The sequence below is a fragment of the Sarcophilus harrisii genome, chromosome 4 (genome assembly GCF_902635505.1).
Source record: "Sarcophilus harrisii chromosome 4, mSarHar1.11, whole genome shotgun sequence".
Taxonomy (NCBI): domain Eukaryota; kingdom Metazoa; phylum Chordata; class Mammalia; order Dasyuromorphia; family Dasyuridae; genus Sarcophilus; species Sarcophilus harrisii.
The window spans coordinates 413,901,588-413,927,412 of NC_045429.1; the positions used below are offsets into that span (position 1 = coordinate 413,901,588).

A 25,825-nucleotide genomic window follows, 5' to 3' on the forward strand; every position below is an offset into this window, starting at 1 on the left:
AATTTCAAATTGTAGTTGTCTGTTTTGATTCCATTTTCAAACCTGGACTTAGCTTCCCAGGACCCTAGAGAAAGCTATTATTAGAAACTATAGGGGAGACAAACTTACTGTTTAACTGTTCAGTTTTTCTAGTAAAATTTTTAATATTTTGTTATATCTCTAACCAAAAAAATATAAGTAGAGATGTATGCTGCTTATTTTTCATCACTACCATTAAGTGTTTTTTGAGGATATCTTTTGCTATTATAAATTTGTATTGTATGATACAACTTTTATTTCTGTTTCTTTAGTTCTTGATATATTTACAATAGCAATATTTCTTCTTTCCTGAACTGTGGTTTCCCACCCCCCTGTTTTTGGTAGAATACTGTAGTAATAATAACAATAGAGTAATGACAATAACAACTGACATTTATATAGTACTTAGTATGTGCCAGGTACTGTGCTAAATGCTTTACAGTTAATCTCATTTGATCCTTACAATCCTGGGAGGTAAGTGCTATTATTCTTCATTTTACAGATGAGGAAATTGAGAGAAACAGTAGTCAAATGATTTGTCCAGGGTTACACAGCTAGTAAGTCTAAGGCTAGATTGAACTCAGATCTTTCTAAGTCCAGGCTTAACATTCCTGCTGCTTCTTCTCCCTTTCAAAATATAACCCAGCATTGGTAGATTGTTCCTTTAAAAAAAATTTCCCCCGGCAGCTATTGTTTTTTTATCTGTCCATTTGAGAAAGAAATTCTGCCAGGCACAGAGACATATTTCAGATTGAGGAAGGAGTACCATGTGTTTGTATCTTCATTTTTTACTTTAGTGGTGGCCAGTTTGTGAACAACTACTGAAGCAAATGCAAAACAAAGGATTAAAAATGAAAACATCCATTGGAGCAAAGCAGCCTTATTATTTATTACTTAACTAAAACATAGCAAGAATAGTTCCAAAGTTTCCTGCAGAATTATGTCAGCATCTGTCTTTTTAAGGATATATTTTGCTGCTTTCCATTGGAAAATTTTGTTGCCCCATTGCCATTGAAGAAGAATGCATTAATTCATAAATTGAACACTTCTGCAGTAAAAAGGATTACCATGTTTTTTTCTTGCTAATAATTTGAGAGAATTGATGACTTGTTGTCTCTCATCTTCAAATATCTTTTTCCCACAGTAAATAGTAGGTATTTTATAACATCACTAGCAATTATAATAATAATTATTATATATATATATGTGTATATATACACATACACATATAATTTTTTCTTGCCATGTGAGTATGTCATCCAATTTTTCTGGTCTTGGTTTTGAAATGCTTATTACTCTATTTTTTGTTTGTAGTACAAATAGATATGCCATTAATTTTTTTAGGTATTTGCTGTTTGCCAGTGGCAGTTTTTCTCCAAAGAAGGAATATAGTTCTGATATGTGTCAAGGTAGCAAGTTTGCTATAAAACTTCAGTCAGGAATATTTAATTACTGTTTCTTCTTGCAACTCTATACTTGAGGTGAACATTTTCATTGTTTCTTCAATTTGGGGAGGATTTTGATTGTATTATAAATACTTTTCAAGAGTTAAAACATATTTCCACCTCAGCTTTTTCTACCTTTTTTTTTTTTTTTTTTTTGAGGGTGCTTGAAACCTTTTTTAAAATGAAATAAGTTGAATTGTAGTGAATGGATGTTGAGAGTCCTTTGAAAGTTCATTTCAAGTAAATTGGGGAACTAATTCATTATTTTAAAGTATTATATTAGAATTTGGTTCGACAACTCTTGGTCTTTTGGTTGCCATAGTACCTAACAAGTCAGCCAATCAACAAGAATTATTAAATGATTTCTGTGTGCCAAATACTGCACTGAACCTGGAGTTACCCAGAAAAGCAAAAGACCTGAGCCTTGCCCTTACAAATCTCATGTTTTAATGGGAGAAAAAACTCACAATTATGTCAAGTCATTTAATGTTCTCTGAGCAGCCTTAACTGAAATTATAGAACTTTTTTTATTGTTTTGTTTTCTCTATTCATATTCATGCCTATTTCAAAAGTAGTTTATATTTAAGTGAAAGAGATCATGTGAAAGAGATACTATATTCATTTTACTAGGTATAAAACTGAAGCTTAATAAGGAAAAGGCCTGCCTCAGCCAGCCTCTGAGAAGGGAGGAATTTGGAGCTTAAAAGACCAGCTCGTTTTTTAGATGAGAGTTTTCTGTCTGCTTCCTATGAGTCTCAGGAGGTAAGATCTCTAAATGTGTATAGCTCCTTCCTGGACCCTCTCCAAAGCATCCTTTTAAATCTTCCGTTGTAGACACTAATTTAAGAACTTGAGCTGAAGTTGAGAACAATATAGGAACAGTAGCAGTAATAGTAAGTTTTTTTTTATAAACTTCAAGTGGAAGTCAAAGAGCCACTTCTAATGGATGTTAATGACAGTGGTAGAAGTTGTAATGTATAACTGCTAAATTCTTTTTTCCTAAGATTCTGTTATTAACATGCTATTCATTTGATAATGATAACTCAATTTTTTTTTTTAGCACTTACTATTCGTCTTTGGAACAATAAATGTAACTCTTTGAGTGCAGAGAATTTCACTTTTTTCCTTATTATTCTTGTATTTTTAAATTTCCTATTATATCATTTGGCATATAGTAGTCACTTAAATATTTATTGCATTAAGTTGAACAAGTCTGAAGTAGTATTGTCTTTTTTTTTCCTTGAAAGTTGCTAATTTGGCATCTAAAATTTTGGACTGGCTCCTAGATAGAAAGCAAATATATCTAGTCATAGACTAGAACATATTTTGAGTTGTTAATAGGCTTGTCACCTAATTACTACATTACCAAATACTTTCAATTTATTGCATTCCAGAATGCATTTCAGAACCTTTAGAACATTACAAAGGATTAAGACATCTTTAAAGGGTGAGAAACATCTTCTACTACATGTGTTAAAAACAAGTTTTTTGGTAGCATCTTTATAGTAATGTTCTTATAAGCACTGATCCATTGTTACAAGTCTTCTCCGGGGAAAAATACACTCCGATCCAAAGTTCTCAGAAAGTTTGGAATTGTTAACTTGAACTCGTGATCCAGAGGAATTTCAATGTAGCCTTTGTCCCGTTGGCATCCATGATAGATAGATTGATAGATAGATAGAGATGGATAGATGGATGGATGGATGGATGATAGACAGACAGACAAGATACAGCATTTGTTAACCATTTACTAAGTACCAAACCATATGTGCTTAGTGCTAAGGATATAGATACTAACAAGACAGACAGTACCTGTATTCACTTGCTTACTTACATTCTATTGATAGTAAGAGCCTGGAGGGAGTAGTCTTTGAATGGCAGGGAGATATGGTTCTGAGCAAGGTCAGACAGAAGTTTACTTATAATAGTCCAGTGATCCAAGGCATAGTGTCCAAGGCTCTGGTAGTAAACGTAGAGGTAAATGTAGGCAGAATGGCCTGAAGATAGCTAATGATTTTTCCATAAGATCACAGATTTAGAGCTGGGATTTTTGTGTTATGGTCCCCTCTGGATGGAGTCTGTTGAAACCAGTGGACCACTTCTTCTCAGAATTTTGATTTTTTTATACATAAAATAAAATATGTAGGATTTCAAAACAAGCCAATTATGTTAAAATATAACTATCAAAATATGTTTTAAACTTCACATACTTTCCTGAATCTATTCAGGGTAATCTGTGGATCCTAGCTTAAGAATCCTGATCTAGAACTAAGAGGGAACTTGGGCCATTAAGTACTCTACCTCAAAGGTAAAGAAACTAAGACTTAGGATTTGTGTTTGGGCTGGTATCTTATTCTACAAGCAATATTCTTTCACTGTACTTTCCTCTCCCCTCCTAGACTAAATTTTAAAATTTGCTTTCATTAGCACATGCAATATCTTATTGTCTACCTAATATTCCTAATTTACCATAAAGTCATTAGACTAAATTTGTGGCTTATTGGGAAGTCTTCCTAAATTAAACCAATGTCACATGTGAGGTTATTTTCCTTCACTATGTTCTTGTGTGGGTAAAAACATCTTATTTAAACATAAATAGCTTTTAAAAATAGAAATTGAAGAATTTTATTAAGCAAATTATCTGAGTAAATGTTCTTTCTAGTCAAATATTTTCCCAGAAGAAAGTAATTTGCATAGTTAATAGTACTTTTGGTGCTTTAATTAAAATTTTTCTTCTAAGAATGTTTGGATACATTTTTTTTTTCTTGCAATCAGACTATATAAGGGCATATATAGGGAAGAAAGGAAGAATAAATAAGGATTAGGAATACTGTAGGTGTCTAATAAGAAAAACAGAATTAATGAAAAATCAACCAACTGCTCACTGTGTATCTAGACATTCAAACTCCAACTGGCACAATTTTAGCCACAGTATATATGCTGTTTTCAGTTACCCCTAATGATTCCAGTTATTTTTCTTAGAAGAACCCTTTGCCATTGTAAACAGAGAGAATGGAGAGAAATTATATCCATAGATGATATATCCCAGTTCTTCATCATTAGATTATATGTAGTCTTTTGACCATTTATTACTTTAGCGGTTAATCAAAGGGTGAGATATAAAAGGAAAAAGGGAGAGGAAAAAAAAATCTGGGTGTTGTAATTGCTTAGCACCTTAAATAGCTCATTAGTGTGGAAAATTAAAAACTATTTTTAAAAACTCACAACCACAAAACATTTTTGTCACTGTGTGAATTGTTCTTTTGGCTTCATTATTTCTTTCTTCCTTTGGCCATGGGTGGAAAATTAATAGAATTAACTTATATTCACATTTATGTATTTCTTCCCATTGATGTTTAAGCTAGTAGTGTAGTATTTAAAACATGTTTTACAGGAGCACTTTTTAAAAAAATAAAAATCAACTAAAAAAGGTGAATGTTGTCTGAGATGTGGAAAGCCAGTTGCACAAAATTAAAACCTTTTTGTCATTTACAAAGTAAGACACCAAATAATATAGTTTGTGCTCATGTTCATCTAATATTAAGAAAGAATGCCATGTTAAGACACTGACTTGATAAACTATTGAAACAATCCTAACTATTAAGAATTAGAATTTGATATGGAACAGGCCTCATCAGATAAAAACATTATCATTCATTTGGGTACAGTAAGTAGTTTAAAGTACTATAAAGCTCTTTATCTAGAAATACTTCTTTTGAGTTTTTAACAAAATATTTGTCCAATTTCATAAAAAGGTCAATTAGTTTTACATAAATTGCCTTTGAATTTGTCTCTGCTATCTTCAGTTGCTAAGATAATGGTTTTACCATGAGTCTCAATTTCCCCAGGTGTCTTTACTCCTTAATTGGAACTGCATCCATGTTTATTTTTCACATTGCTTTTTTACTGTATATTTATGATAGATTATCAATATATATATGTCTTATAAATACAGTGGGCAGCTAGGTGGTGCTGTGGATAAAGTGCTAGGACTGGAATCAGGAGGACCCATCTTAAGTTCAAATCTGGCTTCAGATGTTTCCCAACTGTGTGACCCTGAGCACATCCCTTAAATCTGCTTCAGTTTCCTCATCTGTAGAATGCTCTGGATAAGGAAATTGCAAATCACTTCATGTTTTTGCCAAGAAAACCCAAATGGGTCACAAAAAGTTGGACACAACTGACAACAAACTGCATAAAGTAACTATAGTTGATGGCAGTGAGTCTAAATTGGGAAGATTTGAAATTAAAGGGACCTTAATAGCTGTGTGACTGGCTTGGCCAAGTGACTTTAACTTCTCTTTGCCTCAATTTCCTCTGTAAAATGGAAATAACAACAGCACCTATTTCTCAGTGTTGTTGTGAGGATCAAATGAAATAATATTTGTAAAGTGCTTAGCCCATAAATGCTATTATTTTTAGCATTATCATCATCCTATATAACAAATCTATATATTTCTGATAACATATTATTATTGCTCATTTTAAAAATAAAAGTTAACCTTTTCTAGTTCTAATATATCATGAATTACAAAAAGAGGCAGATTTTACAGAGGTTACTTAGTCACTGTGTTCAGAAGCATATTTTTGTGTAAATAATAAACATTTGAGTGCCTTTTGTGAATTGCTCAGTTCAAGGATTTAGTGAGCCTCCAACATTTCATTAATTCACTCATCAACAATCTATTAAGTTCATGCTGTGTGCAGAAAAAAAAAAGTGTCTCTTCCCTTATGGAACTTATAGTTGGTAGGGAGGAATTCAGTTCAATTAAAAAACCATCAGTTAAGCACTTGTGCAAAGTGCTATGTTGGTGAATATGATACCTAAATAGGAATGTATAACAATTATAGTTCATAATAATATTATCATAGAGTGGTTACAAGTATTATGAGAGGTTTGAGGAAAGAAAGATTTCTAAGTGAGTTAGTCATGGGAGGCTTCCTAGAAGAAGGAACATTTGATTAGGATCTTGAAGGATAAGAATTTCAAAAGGCATAGTTAGGGGATACAAAAAAAAATTCCCGGCATACTTGAAATCAAAGAAGACCTGAATTTGAATCTTGGCTTAGAATCAGGGGTCCTCAGGCCAGATGCAGCAGCTGAGGATGATTATTCCCGTCACCCAGGGCTATGAAGTTTCTTTATTTAAAGGCCCATAAAACAAAGTTTTTGTTTTTACTATAGTCTGGCCCTCCAACAGTTTGAGGGACAGTGAACTGGCCCCTTATTTAAAAAGTTTGAAGACCCCTGGGATAGTTGTGTAATCTTGGGCAAATCACATAACTTCTCTGTCTCCATTTCTTCAGCTACAAAATGGAGATGATTATAACACCTAATTAGCAGGGTTGTTTTGAAAATTAAATGAGAAAATATATATAAAATGCTTTGTAAAACTTTAAAATACTATGTAACTCTTAGCTAAGATATTAGTAGTATTATTTTTATGATGATGATCATCTCACTAACAGAGAAGAAATGGTTGCTGGAGTGAGAACTTTGAAAAGCAGAGGTCAGTTTCTCCTAGAGTTTGTGATACAAAAGAAGAAAGCCAGATATAGTTGTAAATAAATTGCAGATTTAGGGAAATCAGATATCAGAGGTTTCCAAGGAAGGAAAAAGAGGATTCCATAGACTAAAATCCCAGGAAGGATGAGAAACTCTCTGGAGTGAAAATTTTGAAGATACAAGGAGATTCTGATAATGAAGAAAAAAGAGGAGCTGTCTGCAGAAAACTCAGCTGTAGAGGGCCAGGATTCTGAAAAGGTATACTTGAATCAAGGACAGCATGGTACTTATAGTTAAGCACCTACTCCGTGTGAGATAATGGTTCCCTACTTAATGTGATGGTGATGTAATGGTTGGACACACTCAGTGTGTTGTAGTGATTTAATCATACTGAGGTATTTAAGGGAATCTCAGACTCTGAAGGCTCTCAGCCTCAGCTCTCACAGCCACAGAGAAGACTTCAGGTTCCAGATTCCAGACTCTGGACTCCATCTTTGACTAGCCTCATGGTGGCCCTTCTGCCTCCTTCACTCCTGCACTAAGACCAAGGACTCAGGCTGATCCTGAGGTCCTTTAGAGAGCTAGTCTGGACATTACACTCAGCAGTCCACTTAGATTTTTTAAAATTGTTATCTTTGGTTTTTACATCATCTTTAGATTTTTTAAAACATAAGTGCAAATGAAAGAAGAATAAGTAACAGGTTAATACAGAAATGTGATATATTAACTACTAATACTTAGAATAAGCTAGTGCTTCCAGGGAAGCAAAGAACAACAAAAGGTTTGAGTTGTTTTCTTAAACTATTGGGAAGAGGATCCAAGAAGGGTCAGGAGCCCTGCTTCAGCTGGATATGCTGATAATCAATAATAGAAGAAAAAAAAAACACCCAACCCTCTTTTCCCCTTAATTTTAGTTCTTAATTTTAGGCGGTTGCCTAGAAAGAATGATCTTTGAATTAGAAAGGGAATAACAAAAATAGCTTATTAAGAAGTTGTTGTCCAAAATTGTTAGAATCCTAGTGTTAACTCAGTGGAATTGATACAATGCTTATTGGTTCATACATTAGAGCAAATCCTTATAAGGTGTTAAGTCACTAATAATAGAAACAGTGCTTAAGTTAACACCTTTGAGAGTTCACACATTAACTCACACATTAGTTCACACATTTGGGAGATTTCAGGGTTCAGTATGAGATATCCAAATTCACCCCTTCCATAAGCCTACTCTCAGAAGAGGAGTCAACCTTTGAGAGAGCATAAAAACAGCTGAGCTCAGTCAGTTCAGTTGAAAAGATTGAGAGGGGGGCATCAGTTGGAGATTGAGAAGCCATGAGTTGGAGTTGAGCTAGAGGCAGAAGCTGGAAGAGCTAAAAGACAAGCTGCTCTTGGAACCAAGGAGGGAGATAGGTCTCTAAGAAAGCTACCTGAGCCCAAGGAAAGAGATAAGACTTGGAAGGAGAAAATAAATGTTTAGATTTTAACAGCTGGCTGCATTTGGGGTGATTATTACTCTGAACTGAAACTAAGGCTGCCTTCAGAAAACCTCCCCAAGAAACCTGCTCCCAGAGAACGATTATATTTTAGAAAAAGAACAACACCACACAAAATAAATTTGAAGAGATTGTAAGGTAAAGCATATTTATTCTTAGTGATTTCAGATTGCCTGGCCCAGAAGAACTACATCCTTTTGATATGACAGAAGTAATACATGTGATATTTGTGATTGTGGAAAATACAAGATCAGATGTTGCTTATTTTTCGAAAAGTGAAAAGAATAGAATCTGTGTGTTGTAAGCCAGCCAATGAGCTTTCCTTTAACTTTAGAATACATTACTAGAGAGATGACTAATGACACTCTAGGAAAAGAAGTGTTGGTCATAAAGAGTTGGCCAGTATGGCTTCATTAAAAACAGATCATGCTAGGTTAATCTTGTTTGTTTGTTTTTTTTAAATAAGGTTGTTAAATTAATAGATCAGGATAATGCTGTAGTTTTGCTCAGATTTTATTTAAATACTTTATAAAACTTGTCATTCTTTTGTAGAAAAGGAGGTGAAATGTGAGCTACATAGTACCGTTATATGGATTCAGAATTTGTTGAATTTGTTAAGGGTTAGGTGTTAACTAGGTTGTCAGTCTTCAGTGACAGGGTTCAGGGATCTTGCTTAGCCTTGTGCTCATATTTATCAGTGACTTGGATAAAGATATAGATGACATGTTTGTTTTATTTCTAGGTGACACAACAGGAGAATAGTTAAAACATTGAACTACTGAATTAGGATCCAGAAGTAATTCCACAAGCTAGAATGTTGGTCCAAACCTTTGCTCCTCCTCTCCATCTCCTTGGTTTCCAGTACTCATATCCCACCTTGTGAGGAAGCTCTTTTTATCCTGCCCTTCCTCCTTCCCCCCAATACTAATGCGCCTTCTCTGAGATAACCTTACATACTGTATAAAATTTGTAGTATTCCAGTCATGCTGGAATTGGATTTTACATGTTTTTTTTTTTTTTTTTTTTTTTGTTTATTTCTTTAAACTCAAAAATATTAGCTGCTGCCTTTAGTTTCCTACTTGGATTTAAGAATGCTACATTTGGGCAATAGCAAAAGTAAAAGAAAATTCATTTTAATGAGTAGGATAGGAGTTTTGTAAAAGTGCAGATTTCCTTTTTCCATTGCCCCTTTTTGCTTGTATCTCTCTTTTTGATGATTTAATAAGTTTGAGAAAATAAGACATGATACATGATTATTCATTTATCAACTAGGCAGCTGAACATTGGCTTAAATACATAGGTTGTGAGACACTTGGATCTTTATCTCCCAGCACACAGCATTAGAAGAAAAACATTATCACAAATAATTGTTACAAATTGATTTTATCTTTATTATGAAACAGAATCTATAGATTATTTTCCAAGGGGCAGATCAATTTTCTGAGAGCCTCCACAGCTGTGGATCATAGCATCTGAAGGAGTTGCAGAGTAGCCTTTGCTGACATAGGTGTTGTGGATTGGAAATGAGATAAATTGGAGGCAGAGGGAAGAGGAGAGAAATCAGAGAACAGCAACTGCCTCTCAGCCTCCTTGTGTCATTCTCTCAGGTGAGGAGATCCATTCTGCAGGTCTGGGTTGGATATCCAGTAGCCACTGTCATGTGGCTCCTGGTAGCACAACAAAACAATGCTGTACTTTTTTTGCAAAGGCAATTGGGGTTAAGTAACTTGCCCAGGGTCACACAGCTAGGAAGTGTCTGAGATCAAATTTGAACTCGGGTCTTCCTGACTTCAGGGCTGGTGCTCTATCCACTGAGCCACCCAGCTGCCCCCAATACTGTACTTTTAAAGGTAATTTTACTGAAATCAAATGACCTAAACTTGAAGAGTTCTTCAATAATAATCTGGTATTTTTTTTTCCCCATTTGAGTATTGAATGAATTAGGCAAAATATATTTTTGTGAAAAAGCTTATGGGGAGAGAATAATTAAAGGTATGTTTTAGTCTATGATTGGATGAAGCAGATACTTCTAAAATTAATATTTTAAAATTTTGTGTTTTTCCCCCTTCTCTTTGTCTCAAAACCTCTTGAAATTATCCTTCACTCTCTTTTTTTCCTTTTTCCTCTGATAGTCATAGCCCTTCTCCCTGCCAACACCAGACTTTTCTCCTTAATATCATTCCCTCCTATTTTCTTTAGAAGATTGCTTCTTCAATCATCTCCACTTCTAATCTCCAATTTCTTCTACTAGTTTCTTCTTTTATGCCTTCAAACATGTCTGTCTCCCTAGCCATTACAAAAAAGCAAACAAACAAAAAACTTTTTCTAGATCCATATCTTTCTCTCCCTTCATTTCTCAGCCATCTTAGATAAAGTTGCCTACACCAGTTGCTTCCATTTCCCTTCTCAATTCTTTTGGATTTCAATCCAAAACCCTTTAGAATTTGGTTTCTGATTGGTAATTTTGGAAAGATAAGTTTTAATCAAGTAATCCAATGGTCTTTCAGTGGCCAAATCCAGTAAACTCTTTTTTGTCTTCAACCTGTCTGACCTCTCTACCATAGATAACACTATCTTGGGTACTTTGTTCTTTCTACCTGTTTTGGACATTCCTTTTTTTAATTCTTTGAATCATCCATATTCCACTCCCTTTTTGTATCATTTATCATCTTTATGCAGAGAACTCACAGATCTATATAACTACCCACCCTGGATGTCCCAGAGACATAACCACCTCAACACATCTAAAATAGAACTTCCTGTCTTTCCCCTAGACCCACCCATTTTTAAAATTGCTGTTTTTGTAAATGATGGTACCATTCTTCCAGTCAGCCAGGCTAGCAGCCTTGTCATTGTCCTCCACTCCTCAGACTCCTTCGCCAGGCATAGATAATCATTTGCCAGATCTTGCAGATTCTATTTCATCTCTCACATCTGATTCTTTTCTACTCACAACCATCATCTCTTGTCTTTAGCTATTTTCAGCAACCTTCTAATTGGTATCTTTGCTTTAAGTCTTTCCATGCCAGTCTCTCTTACATATAGCTTGCCTTTTAACAAGTATATAATCAACTCAACATGTTATTTTCAAGCTGTCCACAGACTTGTCTGTTTAATTCTTTTGGTGATACTTTAAAAACTGTATGGCAGTTTTATTAATGGTATCAGCCAGTTTGTCCAATAAGAAAGAAGGGTTAGATCTGTGATTTCATTGATATAGGGAGCTCGTGGCTTCCATAAATACAGGTCATCATCTTCTCTGTAATTTATAATGTTAGGAAGTTTGTCTAAGACATCGAGAGGTTAGGTGATTTGGCCAGCATCATACTATTAATATATATATCATTTGCAGAAAATGAACATATTGTGTTCTCATTTGGCTAATATGAAGTTAAAATGTATCATAAGAGGATATTGACCTTTTAGTTTAATTTTAATATACATTGTTTTATGAATTATATTGGGAGACAAAAATCAGAGCAAATGGGAAAAACCATGGGAGAGATTAAAAAAAAAAAGTGAACATAGTTTGTGTTGATTTACATTCAGTATTAGTTCTTTCTCTGATTGCAGATGGCATTTTCTGTCCAAAGTCTATTGGGATTGCTTTGGATCACTGAACTATTGAGGAGAATCAAGCCTTCATAGTTGATCATTGAATATTCTTGCTGTTATTGTATATAATGTGTTGCAAGTTCTGCTTGTTTTGTTCATGTAAATCTTTCCAGATCTTTCTATAATCAACTTGTTCATCATTTTTTATACAATAATGATATTCCCTTTTTTTCATGTAACACAACTTGTTCAACCATTCCCCAGTTGGTGGACATCCACTCCTTTTCCAATTTTTTGCTACCACAAAAAGAGCTTCTACAAACATTTTTGCACATGTGGATCTTATTCCCTCCTTTATGATTTCCTAGGGATATAGTCTCAGTTATGACATTGCTGGGTCAAAGGGTATAAATAGTTTTATAGCTCTTTGGGCATAGTTCCAGATTGCTCTCCAGGATGATTAGATCATTTCACAACTCTATCAACAATGCATTAGTGTCCCAATTTTCCCACATACCTTCCAACATTTATCATTATCTTTCCCTGTCATCTTAGCCAACCTGAGAGGTGTGAGATGGTACCTCAGAATTGTTTTAATTTGCATTTTTCCCATCAATAATGATTTAGAATACTTTTTCATATAACTATCAAAGGCTTTAATTTCATCTTCTGAAAATTGTTCATGATCCTTTGATCTGATAGGTATGAGATAGTGCCTCATAGTTTATCAGTTGGGGAATGTTGTGTATTCTTATAAATTTGACACAGTTCTTTATTTATTTTAGAAATGAGCCTTTATCAGGAATACTGGCTATAAAGACTTTCCCCCTTTTAATCTTTGTACCCCTTTTAATCTTGTTTCTATTGATTTTATGTGTGCAAAAGCCTTTTAACTTAATGTAATCAAAGTTGTCCATTTTGCCTTTCATAATGTTCTGTAGTGCTTCTTTGGTTATAAATTTCTCCCTTCTCCCAAGATCTGATAGGTAAATTATCCCTTGTTCTCCTAATTTGTTTATGGTATCAGAAGATATACCGACTTTGTTAAAATGCATCAAATTCAAAAGATTAGAATGTATGCTGTGGTCTATCTCATTTAAGGTTCTTTGTGTATCTGGAATAGATGGATTTGGTAGAAAAAAAACAAATTTGTGTGAGTTCTAGAAATTATTTTCTGAAATGTTACCGTATCTTCCCCGCCCCCTCCCATGCTAATCAATCTTATTTTTAAATTTATTTTTTCTTACATTTGAAAACAATTTTAAGATTTACTTTAAAATGTTTTCAGTCCCAAATTTTCCTGCCTATGTATTTATATGTTTAGTCATATGCAATCATGAAAAACATTTCCATATTTAGCTATGTTACACAAGAAAACACAAACCCAAAAAAGAAAAAGAAAAAAAATTTTTTTAAAGTATACTTCCATCTGCATTTAGACTCATCAGTTTTTTCTCTGGAAGTGGATACTATTTTTTACTCTATAAGTCCTTCATAATTGGTCTTGAATTATTATATTGCTGAGAATAGCTAAGTCATTCACAATTGATCATCATACAACATTGCTGTTCCTGTGCACAGTGTTCTGGTTCTGCTCATCTCACTTTGCATCAGGTCATATAAGTCTTTGAAGGTTTTTCTGAAATCACTTGGTTAATCATTTCTTACATCACAGTAGTATTCCATCACAGTCATATACCATAACTTATTCAGCCATGTCCCCAATTGATAGGCATCCTCCCAATTTCCAGTTCTTTTCTGCTATTAAAAAAAACTGATATAATTATTTTAATACATATAGGACCTTTTCCTTTTTCTTTGCTGTCTTTGGGATATAAACCTAATTTTTCAGGGTCAAAAGGTATGCACAGTTTTATAGCCCTTTGGACTATAAAATTGTTCTCCAGAATAGTTGTTCTCCAACGGTTGGATCAGTTCACAACTCCACCATCAGTGCATTGGTGTCCCAATTTTCACACATCTCCTCCAATTGTCATTTTCCTTTTCTGTCACAGTAGCCAATCTGATAGGTATGAGATAGTACCTCATGGTTTTAATTTGTATTCTCTAATCAGTAGTCATTTAGAGCATTTTTTCATATGATTGTGGTTAGTTTTTTTCTTCTGAAAACTGCCTATTCATATCCTTTGAACATTTATCAGTTAGGGAATGACTTACAGTCTTTTAAATTTGATTCAGTTCTCTATATATTTGAGAAATGAATCCTTTAACAGAGAAACGCTGCAAATTTTTTCCCCTAGTTTTCTCCTTTTCCTCTGTTGGCTGCATCAGTTTTGTTTTTGCAAAAATTTTTTAACTTAATGTAATCAAAACTGTCCATTTATTCTGAAATGCTTTCTATCTCTTGATTGATCATAAATTTTTCACTTGTCCATAGACCTGACAGATAAAAAATTCCATGCTCCCCTGATTTGCTTGTTATCACCCTTTCTAGAAGTTCTTATGTAAAATAGAATTTCCTTCTATTAAGCATAAATACTCCTTAGATATTGACACATGTGAAATTATTTAAGAAATTGTTCTGTCATTTTATACAAGTAATCTGTTTTACCATTGATTTTTTTGCTTTGATTTATTGTTTGCCTATAGAATTGATATTAATCTAACTCATAATATTTCGGTGAACTAATAAAAATTATTTTAAATCCACATAAAAATATAAATACAGTGCTAGGAGAACATAGAGAGATCAGGCTAATGATATATTAGTATAAATAATCACCTTATGAGTTGATTTATGTAGTGCAATTTCTGCTTTAAAATCTTTAACACAAAATATTGCACTTTTCAGTCAATTAACATTGTTAAGTAGCTACTCGATTCTATACTTTGCTTAATTCAATAAGAAACAAAAGGTAATTCCTGCCCTCAAGGAATTTACAATCTAATAGGGGAAACAAGCAAACAAAAAATCCAAAACTGGTCTATATGCATGGATAAGTAGAAAATAATTAATAGAGGGAAAGCAGTAGAATTAAGAGAGATTAGAAAAGGCTTCCTGGAGAAGATGAAATTTTAATTAGGATTTGAAGAAATCCTGGGGAAGCCAGTAAGCTGAGGTGAGGAGAGTGAGCATGCTAAGCATGAGGGACAGCCAGAGAAAATGCCTGGAGCTAATGGACTATCTAATTGTGAAACAGCCTAAGAAACCAGTGTCATTTTTCCTGTGTTATTACAAGGTTGTAATATGTCCCATGGAGATTTGGAATACTGCACATTAACACCTTTCCCTCCTCCCCCCAATTCCTAAAAATTATTCTGGAAGTATTCTTCTTTGTGAACAATATAAAAAGTTTTCAGATAACATTTACTCCTTCGTGTGAATATAATGTAATATAATTTTGCAGTTAGGCGAAGGAACCTTAAATGAAAATGAGAATGAGAATACAAATTAATTATACTTGTAGAAGAAAGGACAACATTGAACAGTAGAAATATGGCATACACATAGATAGTACTTGAAAAAAAATGAGGACAGAAAGACAAAGAAAGGAAGGAATTGGAATAGGATCTGCTGAATTTGGGTATCATGACTGCCACCTAATGAGTAAGCTGATCATTAATGATGGGCAAATAACATCAGATCATTCCAATCCTAGGAAGATATAGTTTCAATAATAGATTTATTGGATAAGGTTTACAAAGTCCTTCACAATGGAAAATGCTATCCATATTCAAAGAAGGAACTATGGAGACAAAATGCTGATCAAAGCATATTATTTTCTTTTTTTTTTTTTCTTTTTCGTGGTTTTTCTCTCTCCCTTCATACTTTCTCCTCCCAAAGACCGCAATCTGATACAGGTTATACATGTACAATCACATTTTCATTTATAACCAAGTCATCAAAAAAAAAAAAACCTACTAAAGACATGATATTTTCTTTTTTTTAGGGGCAAGGAGACATTGTCTTCTAATGATAGTTGTATAGATGATTTCTCCTTACCCAAAAACATATTGTATTTCTGCATTAGATATGCTTTGGATTAAGCAAAATGGTTATTTTAGAGAGCTAAATATGTTTTCATGATCCCTGACATCTAGCATATGCACATGTGTGCACACATACACATGTGACAGAGACAGACTTAAGGAATCTTTACTTTGCACAGTGCCTGACACATAGTAGGTCCTTAATAAATGCTTTACTTGTTTTAATCCCTGGGTAGTAGCACCTCCTCCTCTCACATCGTCTTCCATCTACTCTGTATTTATTCTCTGTATCTGTTAACATGTTGTCTATCCCATTAGAATGTGAGCTACTTGAGAGCAAGGACTTTTGACTTTCTTTGTATTTCTAGTTCTTAGTACCTGGCATGTATTAAGTTCTTAGTAATTGTATTGAATTAGTAATTCAAATATGATCAAAATAGCTTTTCAATGTCTGTTTTTAAGAATTGGTTCCAATCAAAAACATTCTTTTCCAAACTATTTTCTGTTAATTTTCAAGAGGATATAATTTAGTTTGTTTACTGTAATAATTAGCTTGCCTTTAACAAAATTATATCACTTCAAATTCACTAGTTTAAAGGAAACTATTTCTTCCTTCTGTTTGTAAGCTTATCCACTAAAAAGCAAACAGAAGTAAAGACAAAATTGGGGGTGAAATTTTTCTTTAAAACAATCATCTAAGGTTTTCTGAAGGCAATATTTCAATGTATAGTTACATTAAATATAGCTTTTTTGAAAAGAAAAATGAAAAAAAATTGTTATTTGCTTGGTCTGCTTTGGTAGGGGGTACCAAGTCTGACTCAAAATGTAAACACTGTAAAATGTTTATTGCTGGATTTGTAGTTCTCCTTATTTGTAGGGAAATCTTGAACACTAAGAGAAATTTTTCTGGTCCTGTATCTTGAGTACAGAGATCAAGAGAGATTTCCATAAAAAGGCATAGGATTTACTTGGAAGAACATAGTCATTTCTAACTTGGCAGAAATGAGTTAGTAGTAACCCTTTTCAAAGGAAAATATGATAGAATATAGGCTGTCACCCTAGAAGGAACCCAAGAAATTTAGTGTCTCTCTCAATTTTCACAGAAGAAACGTAAAGCCTAAAAGGACTAGTCATCTACTAACAACCAGGATTCATAAGATTTATTTAGAGGTAAAAAATTTGAGTGGTTGTCTACTCTGCTTCCTATCCCCTTTGCTTTCATCCAAATTTGCTTTCATTTTACATCTTTTCATTTTCTCTACTACTTCCATCTGGTTTTCTGGCTCCCTCATGACTGCCTGTTCTACTCCATTCCCAATTCTACACTTCCACTTCAAGGTGGGTGAGTTGGAAATACTCCTCATTCCCATTGCAACTTCCAGATTCCCTTTCAGTCCATATCTATCACCAGCCTGGCAGTGATTGTCTACTGACTTCTAGAACATTCTCCTTTGCTAAGTATAGTGTCTATTATAATCTTTTTCTCTAGATCCTGCCTTCAGCAGGATTTGAGGATACTTCCTCAAACATCCTACCACACAGTTCCTCAACTTAGTTCCTTTGTCACAGATAAAAATGTTCATATCCTTGATCTTGCCATTACTCACAGATGTTCCTCTACTCTGAAATCCCCTTATCTGATCACTATTATTATTCCAGATTTCCCTCTGCTTTGTTTCCTCTAGATTTCATGCACTCTGTGCCCTCCAGCCCCTCTACCCTCCTTTTGTCTCTCTGGTCATCGCTCTGTATTACATCATTCTCCTGTTCTCATCTTCTAACTAACTCAGTTCTTCTGCACTATCTGTCCTCTTCTTTGAGTCCCTTACCTCTTTTTCATATTGCTGATTTTGGTGTGTTAAGCCTCACCCTGGGATTATTTCCACCAATCACTGCCTTCTGTTCCCACACATGTGCTGCTGAAAAAAGGTAGAGAAAATCATGAAACTGTGCTGCTTGGGTCCACTATAGATTACGTAATGTGATGTCAACTACTACTGCAAGGCAGATCTTTTAAATATAATTAATTCAGTATCCCACTGACAGTAGCAGCTTTTCTAAACCTTTAAATCCTTCTTCCAACCTTCTATGATCCCCCTTCCCCATACCCTCCTAGTTGAAAATCTTGCCTCATATTTTACTGAAAAAAATAAAGCCTTTTGCTGAGAGTTTCCACTTCTCTTCATCATTCAGCATCACTCAAGATGCATTTGAATGGGACTGATTGGATGAAATTTTCTCAAGTTTATAAAACTCGGCCTTAGTCACATGATCCCTATACCCAGTTGACCTTTGGGTTTCAAGAAGTCACATGATCCCTATTCCCAGCCTTGAACCCTGGGATGCAGGAAGTTGGTGAAGTTACAGGAAATGATGTAACCCGCAGGAAGCAGACAACATTGGTGACCAACATCGGTTAAGGATGGTTACTGCCTTTTAGTCTATCCAATGAAAAAGCTTGAGTCTTTTGCTTTTAAGTCCTGAAGAAGGCGGAAGCTGGCTAGGTTCCAGGAGCACATAGTGGGAGTTGGGATGGTTCCCAGGTGTGTCTGGGCCTCTCCCTGCAGGGATTAAATAGATGCTTTCTCATTGTACCTGATAATGTCTCTGATTAGTTAATTGGAAAGGGGGTCTTGCACCTCTCCAACGTATTTTCTTTCACTATCTCCTTCATTCCTATTATATATGAAGAAGTGGTCCTTTCCTTGCCAAAGCAATCCTCTATACTTACACAAGCTATCCAATTCCATCCCAGCTTCCCAGTACGTTGTCCTCTATTATCCCCAATCTCTCACTTATTTTCAGTGTCTCACTATCTGCTTGATGCTTCCTTCTTGTCTACAAATATGTCTCTCCTTTCCTCAAAAAAAAAAAGACCCTTACTTGACCTGTCCATCCCTATTAGTTATTCCATCTCCTCTCTTTTATTGTCTTTCTCTTGCCTTTGTGGCTAAATTCCTCGAGAAGGCTATCTGTAATAAATACCTTCACTTCTTTCCTGTTACTATTAATTCTACAACCTCTCTCCAAAGTTACTAATGATCTCTTAATTGCCTAATATAGTTACTTTTTCTTAATTCTCATTCTTTTTGGCCTGTGCAGATATTGTTGATTAACCACTAATATTTTCTTGGCACTCTAAATTTTCATGATAACTTCAGCAGGCAGAGTCTCCTCTGCTAGATCCAGGAATACTCTCCTCTTTCCTTATCTTCAAGCTATTTCCTGATTATGAGAAGTTTCGTTGGCTTTCCCCCATGCTTGGAATTTCTTCCCTTCTCATCTTTGCCTCTTGGTGTTTTTCAAGTCCCAGCTAAAATTCACCTTACATGAAGCCTTTCCAGTCCCTTCTCTCTTCATTCTAGTGCCTGCCTTCTCTTGATTATTCCCGATTCATTGTATAAATAAGCTTATCTGTACATGGACATTTGCATGTTGTTTCCCCTATTATATTGTGAGTTTTCAAGAGCCTGGAATATCTTTTTCCTTTCTTAGCATGGTGTCTAGCACATAGTAGGTACTAACTAAATGTTTCCTGACTGGCTGAAGATTGAGTTTAGATAAGTTGTGACTTGTCTGAGGTCACATAGGTATTAAGTAACAAAGCAGAGATTACAACTCAGCTTTCCTAATAAGCAATTTTATAAACCTCCCTCCTGTCATCCCTATTTTATATCCTCTGGCGTGTGTGTGTGTGTGTGTGTGTGTGTGTGTGTGTGTGTGTATGTGTATGTGTGTGTGTGTGTGTGTGTTTTGAGCTGAGGCAATTGGGGTTAAATGACTTGCCCAGAGTCACACAGCCAGGAAGTGTTAAGTGTCTGAGGCCAGATTTGAAATCAGATTCTCCTCATTTCAGGGCTGGTGCTCTATCCACTGTACTACCTAGCTGCCCCTGTGTTTTGTTTTGTTTTAGAACTTATTATGCTTCCCTTACATTACTAGGCTTTTAATAAATGTATGCTGAATTAAAATGCTGTTTTCATTCAAATAACAGCTAGGTGGCCCAATTTATATAGTGACAAAGTTACCACTCACACTATATAACCCAGGGCAAGTCAGGTAAGGTCTCTTAGCAACTATTTCCTCCTCTATAAAAAGAAGGAATCTGACTTGATGGACTTTAAAGTTCCTTTTCAACTTTAAATGTATGATACAAAGTTCTTAAAGACAGCACCTGAAAAACTACTTTGGCATTTTAACATTTTGCCATTTAATTTGAAGAACAGTTGAGCTGCTATTGAAGAATACTACTCAGAATAAAATGGTTTTGTCAGGACATATTGTCCCAGAAGTACAAATATAACTATATCAAGGTGTGCTCTGTGAAAATGCAGAAAATATGTGGGTTAAAGAAAATAGATTTGCATATTCTTTAATATATTGATTCCTTGAATTTAGCAGTTTTAAGAGATTGTAATCTGCCCGTCTTAAACATTTCTCTTCATATTTGTTGGCAACAAATCTTTGTATCACTCAGTTGATACATTTTTAAAAGATAGATACAGAGTATCAAGTTATTCTAAGAAACATTGCTACATTGTGTGACTTTGGAAAATGTGTCCATTAAAATTTTTTTTTTCTATGAACAAAAATACATTTTCTGTCTCCCACATTGAAGGAAGGGGGCAGAGATGGAAGAGAATCAAAAACCACTGTAAAAATAATGCACATTCAAGCAAAATAAATTGACCATGTCCATACACACACACACACACACACACACACACACACACATCTCAATCTATACTCCAAGTCCATCACATCTTTGTCAGTAATTGGGCAGCGTGCTTCATCTTTCCTTAGGTCTTTTAGAGTTGTTTCAGACATGCATTTTGAAGAATATATAGGAGTAATCAACAAATTTCACAACACATGGAGGCCTCAGAGAACTTTACTAAATCTGACCAAATCTACTCCCTTCCTTGGTTCTATAGCAGAAACTACTCTAGTGTTTTGATGTTTATCTTGTCCTTATTTTTTTTAAATGTTTTTTCCATTCTAAACTGCCAGTAATGCATATCAGAATGTCTTATAAGAATCTCAAATGCCATATGTATTTATGAACAAAATTCATAAAATAGTAGTGATAATTTAGACACATACCTATTGTCCATGTAATAAAAACAGCTAATATTTATAAATCTCTCTTAAAAGACATACCATGCTGGACTTTGTCCAGTTAGTGTACTTGGACCTCTCCTTGAAAGAACCGAATAAATGCTTTCTGTTTGTATCTGGGGAGGAGGAGAGGGGGAAGAGCTGCAAAGGGTTTCTGTTATTTTTGTATCTAATTTGATCCTCAACCTTGGAAGGTAAGTTCAGTCACTATCCCAGGTATTAAATGTCTGAGACAGAATTCAGAATCAAATCTTCCAACATTCTTCTACCCACTATACCATATATATCAGGTTTTTTTGGGGGAAATTTAGGAGCTATATCAAAATAACAGATTCTGCTTTAAATTGTTAACATTTATCAGTTAATTTTCATTTGTAGTATTTGCCCAAGGTGGATGACAAGAAATGCCATTCATAATGCTTTGTTCACATGCTGAGTGATCTATTTTGCTTTTTTCTATAAAAGTGACATTACGACAAATTTTATTGTAATTTCTTTTTTTGATAACTTTTCTTAAAATTTCTTGTTTAAACCTCTTAATTATAATATTAACTATTTTCTATGCTACAATAGTTTTTTCCCCCCTCTTCTGGTTTTGAACAATGTAATGTTTTCAAGTATTTAGTTTACAAATAAATGCCAGTGAAGTTTAATGTAATCTCTCATAATCTCATATAATCTTATATAATTACAAAATTTGAGATTCAGGATTTCAGTGTTCCAATCTGTATACAAAAGAAATTCCTATTATAATAGCCTTGATTCATGAGATTGAGCAATCTCAAATTTCAGTTTCCAGAAAGAATCTCCAGTTATTTCAAAGAGTCCTAAATAAAGCTGATAGGTTATACTTTGAACAGTTATTAGATTATGTAAATAATTTACTTTAAAAGAAATTTGTATTACACATTAAATGCATTTTAAATAGTTTTAGATCTATAAATGATGAGGCCATGTTGGTTTTTATAAGTCAGCTTGACAGGAAATTTTTGCAGGTGGTAAAGTTAGATGGGTGATCTTTAGAATGGAAGATGATAGGCCTCTTATGAATTTATGTTAACTGTAATATTGTAATAATAATAACAACAACAATTAGCTTTCATATGGCACTGTCTGTGCCAGACACTGTGCTTGGCACCTTACAAGTATTATTTAATTCTCGCCCACACTGCTATTAAGAGTAATTCCCATTTTACAGTTGAGGAAACCCAGGCTGAGGGGTTAAATAAGATTTGCCCAAAGTCACACAGCTAATAAGTGTAAGGCTGCAGTTTGAACTCATACTTCTTGATTTTAGCCCTAGCACATGCCACATGGCTGTGTAGGTATAGTGTTCCACATGCTCTCTCTCCCCTTAGACTGCTGAGAGAAAGCACCATTATTTAATGTGATAGTAATACATTTGTATTTTATTTATTTCTCATCCTAAGTATTCCTTCTTTTTCAGATTATCAGCATTTGAACAGACCACATCATGCGTGAGTACAAGCTAGTGGTCCTTGGTTCAGGAGGCGTGGGGAAGTCTGCTTTGGTGAGTTAATCATCTAACTAGTACATATAACCTTCGTGGAAAAAAAGTTTTAGAAATACACACTGATATATGATAACTTTATGATTGTGTTCACTCTAAAGTGGGAGGGAAAGGTTTTTTGTTGGTTTTAACAAAGAGCTCTTAGTGCAATAAATAATTTAAACCTTATAGCAGTTTTAAAAAATGAATTTAAATTAGGAGTTAGGAACATAAATCTCTATTGAATAAATGAAGGAAGGAAAAAGCATTTTTAACCATTTTATGCCAAACACTATGCTAAACATAAAAGCAAAAAAACAGTTCCTGTCCTCAAGGAGCTTATATTCTAATAATGGCAACATTTACTATAATGGCAGCTAGCATGGGACTTGGAGCCTGGAAGACTGAAATTTGAATCCTGCCTGAGACACCAACTGTATGTTTAGGGGACAAGTCTCTTAACCTCTGTGAGCCTCAAAGGCCAAGTTCTCCCACTGCATTCAGGTTATGTCTAGTCTTTCTGATCTATCTCTTGCCACAGTACCTAGATGGCTTTGGGAAGAGAAAATGAAATTGATGACTTTGCACATCTCTCCCTCTCTTCAATCCAATTCACTTGCATGTCATGGCATCACTTCCTAATGTTGAATCCTCATTGAGAATGAAGGACAAACAAAAACAGCCACTTCATCTATAAAATGGCAATAATAATAGTTCTACCTTAAAGGACTATTATGAGAATCAAATGAAATAATAGAGTGCTTCACAAATCTTAAAGTATTGGTGAAGGGAACCATAGAGAGTAATTAACACAGCAGCAATATTGGTTTGAGTTTTGTTCCTGAATATGAAGAGACAAGATTGAATAGAGAGGACATGCAGTGCAGCTGGCTAGAAGATGGCGATGGAGGGGAGGGGAAGAACATAAGAATGAAGCCTTCTTGGAGCTATTTTGTTAAATTGGACCCTGTGAAACACATCATCAGAATAGTATGGCTTTTTGGGGAGAGTTCTGGAGCTGCTGAAAGGGTTAAACCTTCAGGACAGCTGTTCTTCATAGCAGTACAGTGAAGTGTTCTCATCTGTAAGAATGACAAGATAACAAATATACTAGTTCTGTACAATAGTGCTACATTTCTCTAGTATCATTAAGCAATCAGGTATGCCCAAATAGAGATCATGGTGCTTATTGCTTTAAGTACTGAAATTGTTTAAAAAGAAAGAAAAACAACAAAAAGCTTTTTTTGACTTTCTAAATAATTTTTCTCTGCCTCTTGTCAGCTGCCTTGTCTTGTTGCTTGTATCTTTCTCCATCATCTTCCTGTTTTGCTCCTCCTGACTGACACCCACCCCATTATAATTTTTGGTAGGCTGGAAAATTAGGTAGCTAAACTCAATTTGAAATATGATTGAATAAATAAATAGACCCTGGAGTTGGGAGAGCTTTCTTGTGAGCAAAATATATTCTATTTAGTTTATAGACTTTGTAACATAACAGTTGACCTTTATATACTGTTGTAAGGTGATAGTGTTTTTCATAGGAAACTGTGAGATAGTACTATATTTCTTTTCTTTTCTTTTTAATAATTAATAACTTTTTATTGACAGAACCCATGCCTGGGTAATTTTTTACAACATTATCCCTTGCACTCACTTCTGTTCCAACTTTTCCCCTCCCTCTCTCCACCCCCTAGATGGCAAGCAGTCTTATACATGTTAAATATGCCACAGTATATCCTAGGTACAATATATGTATATTTCTGCAGAACCGAACAGTTCTCTTATTGCATGGGAAGAATTGGATTCAGAAGGTAAAAATAACCCAGGAAGAAAAACAAAAATGCAAACAATTTACATTCATTTCCCAGTGTTCTTTCTTTGGGTGTAGCTGCTTCTGTCCATCATTGATCAATTGAAACCCAGTTAGATCTTCTCTTTGTCAAAGAAATCCACTTCCATCAGAATACATCCTCATACAGTATCATTGATGAAGTATATAATGATCTCCTGGTTCTGCTCATTTCACTTAGCATCACTTCATGTAAGTCTCTCCAGTCCTCTCTGTATTCATCTGCTGGTCATTCTTACAGAACAGTAATATTCCATAACATTCATATACCACAGTTTACCCAACCATTCAATTGGAGAATGTTTCATCCATTCATTTTCCAGTTTCTAGTCACTACAAACAGGGCTGCCACAAACATTTTGGCACATACAGGTCCCTTTCCCTTCTTTAGGATCTCTTTGGGTTATAAACCCAGTAGTAGCATTGCTGGATCAAAGGGTATGCACAGTTTGATAACTTTTAGGGCATAATTCTAAATTGTTCTCCAGAATGGTTGGATTCATTCACAACTCCACCAACAATGCATCAGTGTCGCAGTTTTCCTGCATCCCCTCCAACATACATCATTATTTTTTCCTGTCATCTTAGCCAATCTGAGAGGTGTGTAGTGGTATCTCAGAGTTGTCTTAATTTGCATTTCACTGATCAGTAGTGATTTGGAACACTTTCATATGAGTGGAAATAGTTTCAATTTCATCATCTGAAAATTGTCTGTTCATATTCTTTGACCTTTTATCAATTAGAGAATGGATAGCACTATGTTTCAACCAGATCCCTAGTTGAAATATTTTCAGTAATTTTTAGCAAAAAGTTGACACCCAAACATCCAGAGTAACAAAGGAACACTACAGAAAAAAGCCAGAGATCTGAGGGGATGCCTAGATGCAGTGTGATTGGTCATTTTGTCACATGGAAATAAGAAAGTCTCCAATTTTCTGGGACTATCTATAATCTATTTTTAAACTGACATCATCTGCAAATGTGGAAGAAGATGCAGGAAACTTGAGAAGAGGACAACAATGAAGAGAAGCCTAGAGAAGATGAGCAAGACTGGCATGAAGAGCAGATTGACACAGGAAAGAGGAAAAGCGATGGCAGAAAGATGGAAGAATGTAAGGTTAAGGACAGGAATTGTTTGATCTTTGCCTTGGTGTACCTAGCATCAAGTACAGTGTCTTATATAGACAAACTTTAGTTTATGCAAACTTTATCCAACTAAATAGGAAATAATTGACAGAGGAAAAGGCTTTAGAATTAAAAGGACTTGGGGATTTCATGGGGGAGTTAGAAGGAAAGATAAATGAGTTCAGTTTTGGACATGTTGAGTTTAAGCTGTTTATTGGACATTAATTTAAGGTGTCTTAAAGGCAGTTTGAAGATGTG

General features: G+C 34.6%; 1 protein-coding gene across 3 annotated transcripts in view; it reads left to right on the plus strand.

The window, feature by feature from the left end:
* The first annotated feature begins 2,085 nt into the window (after positions 1-2,085).
* The window catches only part of RAP1A (RAP1A, member of RAS oncogene family), a 58,648-nt gene continuing 34,908 nt past the window's right edge, over positions 2,086-25,825 (plus strand). Inside the window, exons 1-2 of one of the 3 annotated variants that reach the window (XM_031967293.1) lie at positions 2,086-2,225; positions 22,531-22,561. In XM_031967293.1, coding sequence (XP_031823153.1) covers positions 2,188-2,225; positions 22,531-22,561 — 69 coding nt within the window. In that variant the 5' untranslated portion in view covers positions 2,086-2,187. Of the gene's footprint in view, positions 2,226-22,530; positions 22,615-25,825 lie in introns of all 3 variants that reach the window. The other 2 variants (XM_023503466.2, XM_003769768.4) reach the window with 2 other exon arrangements.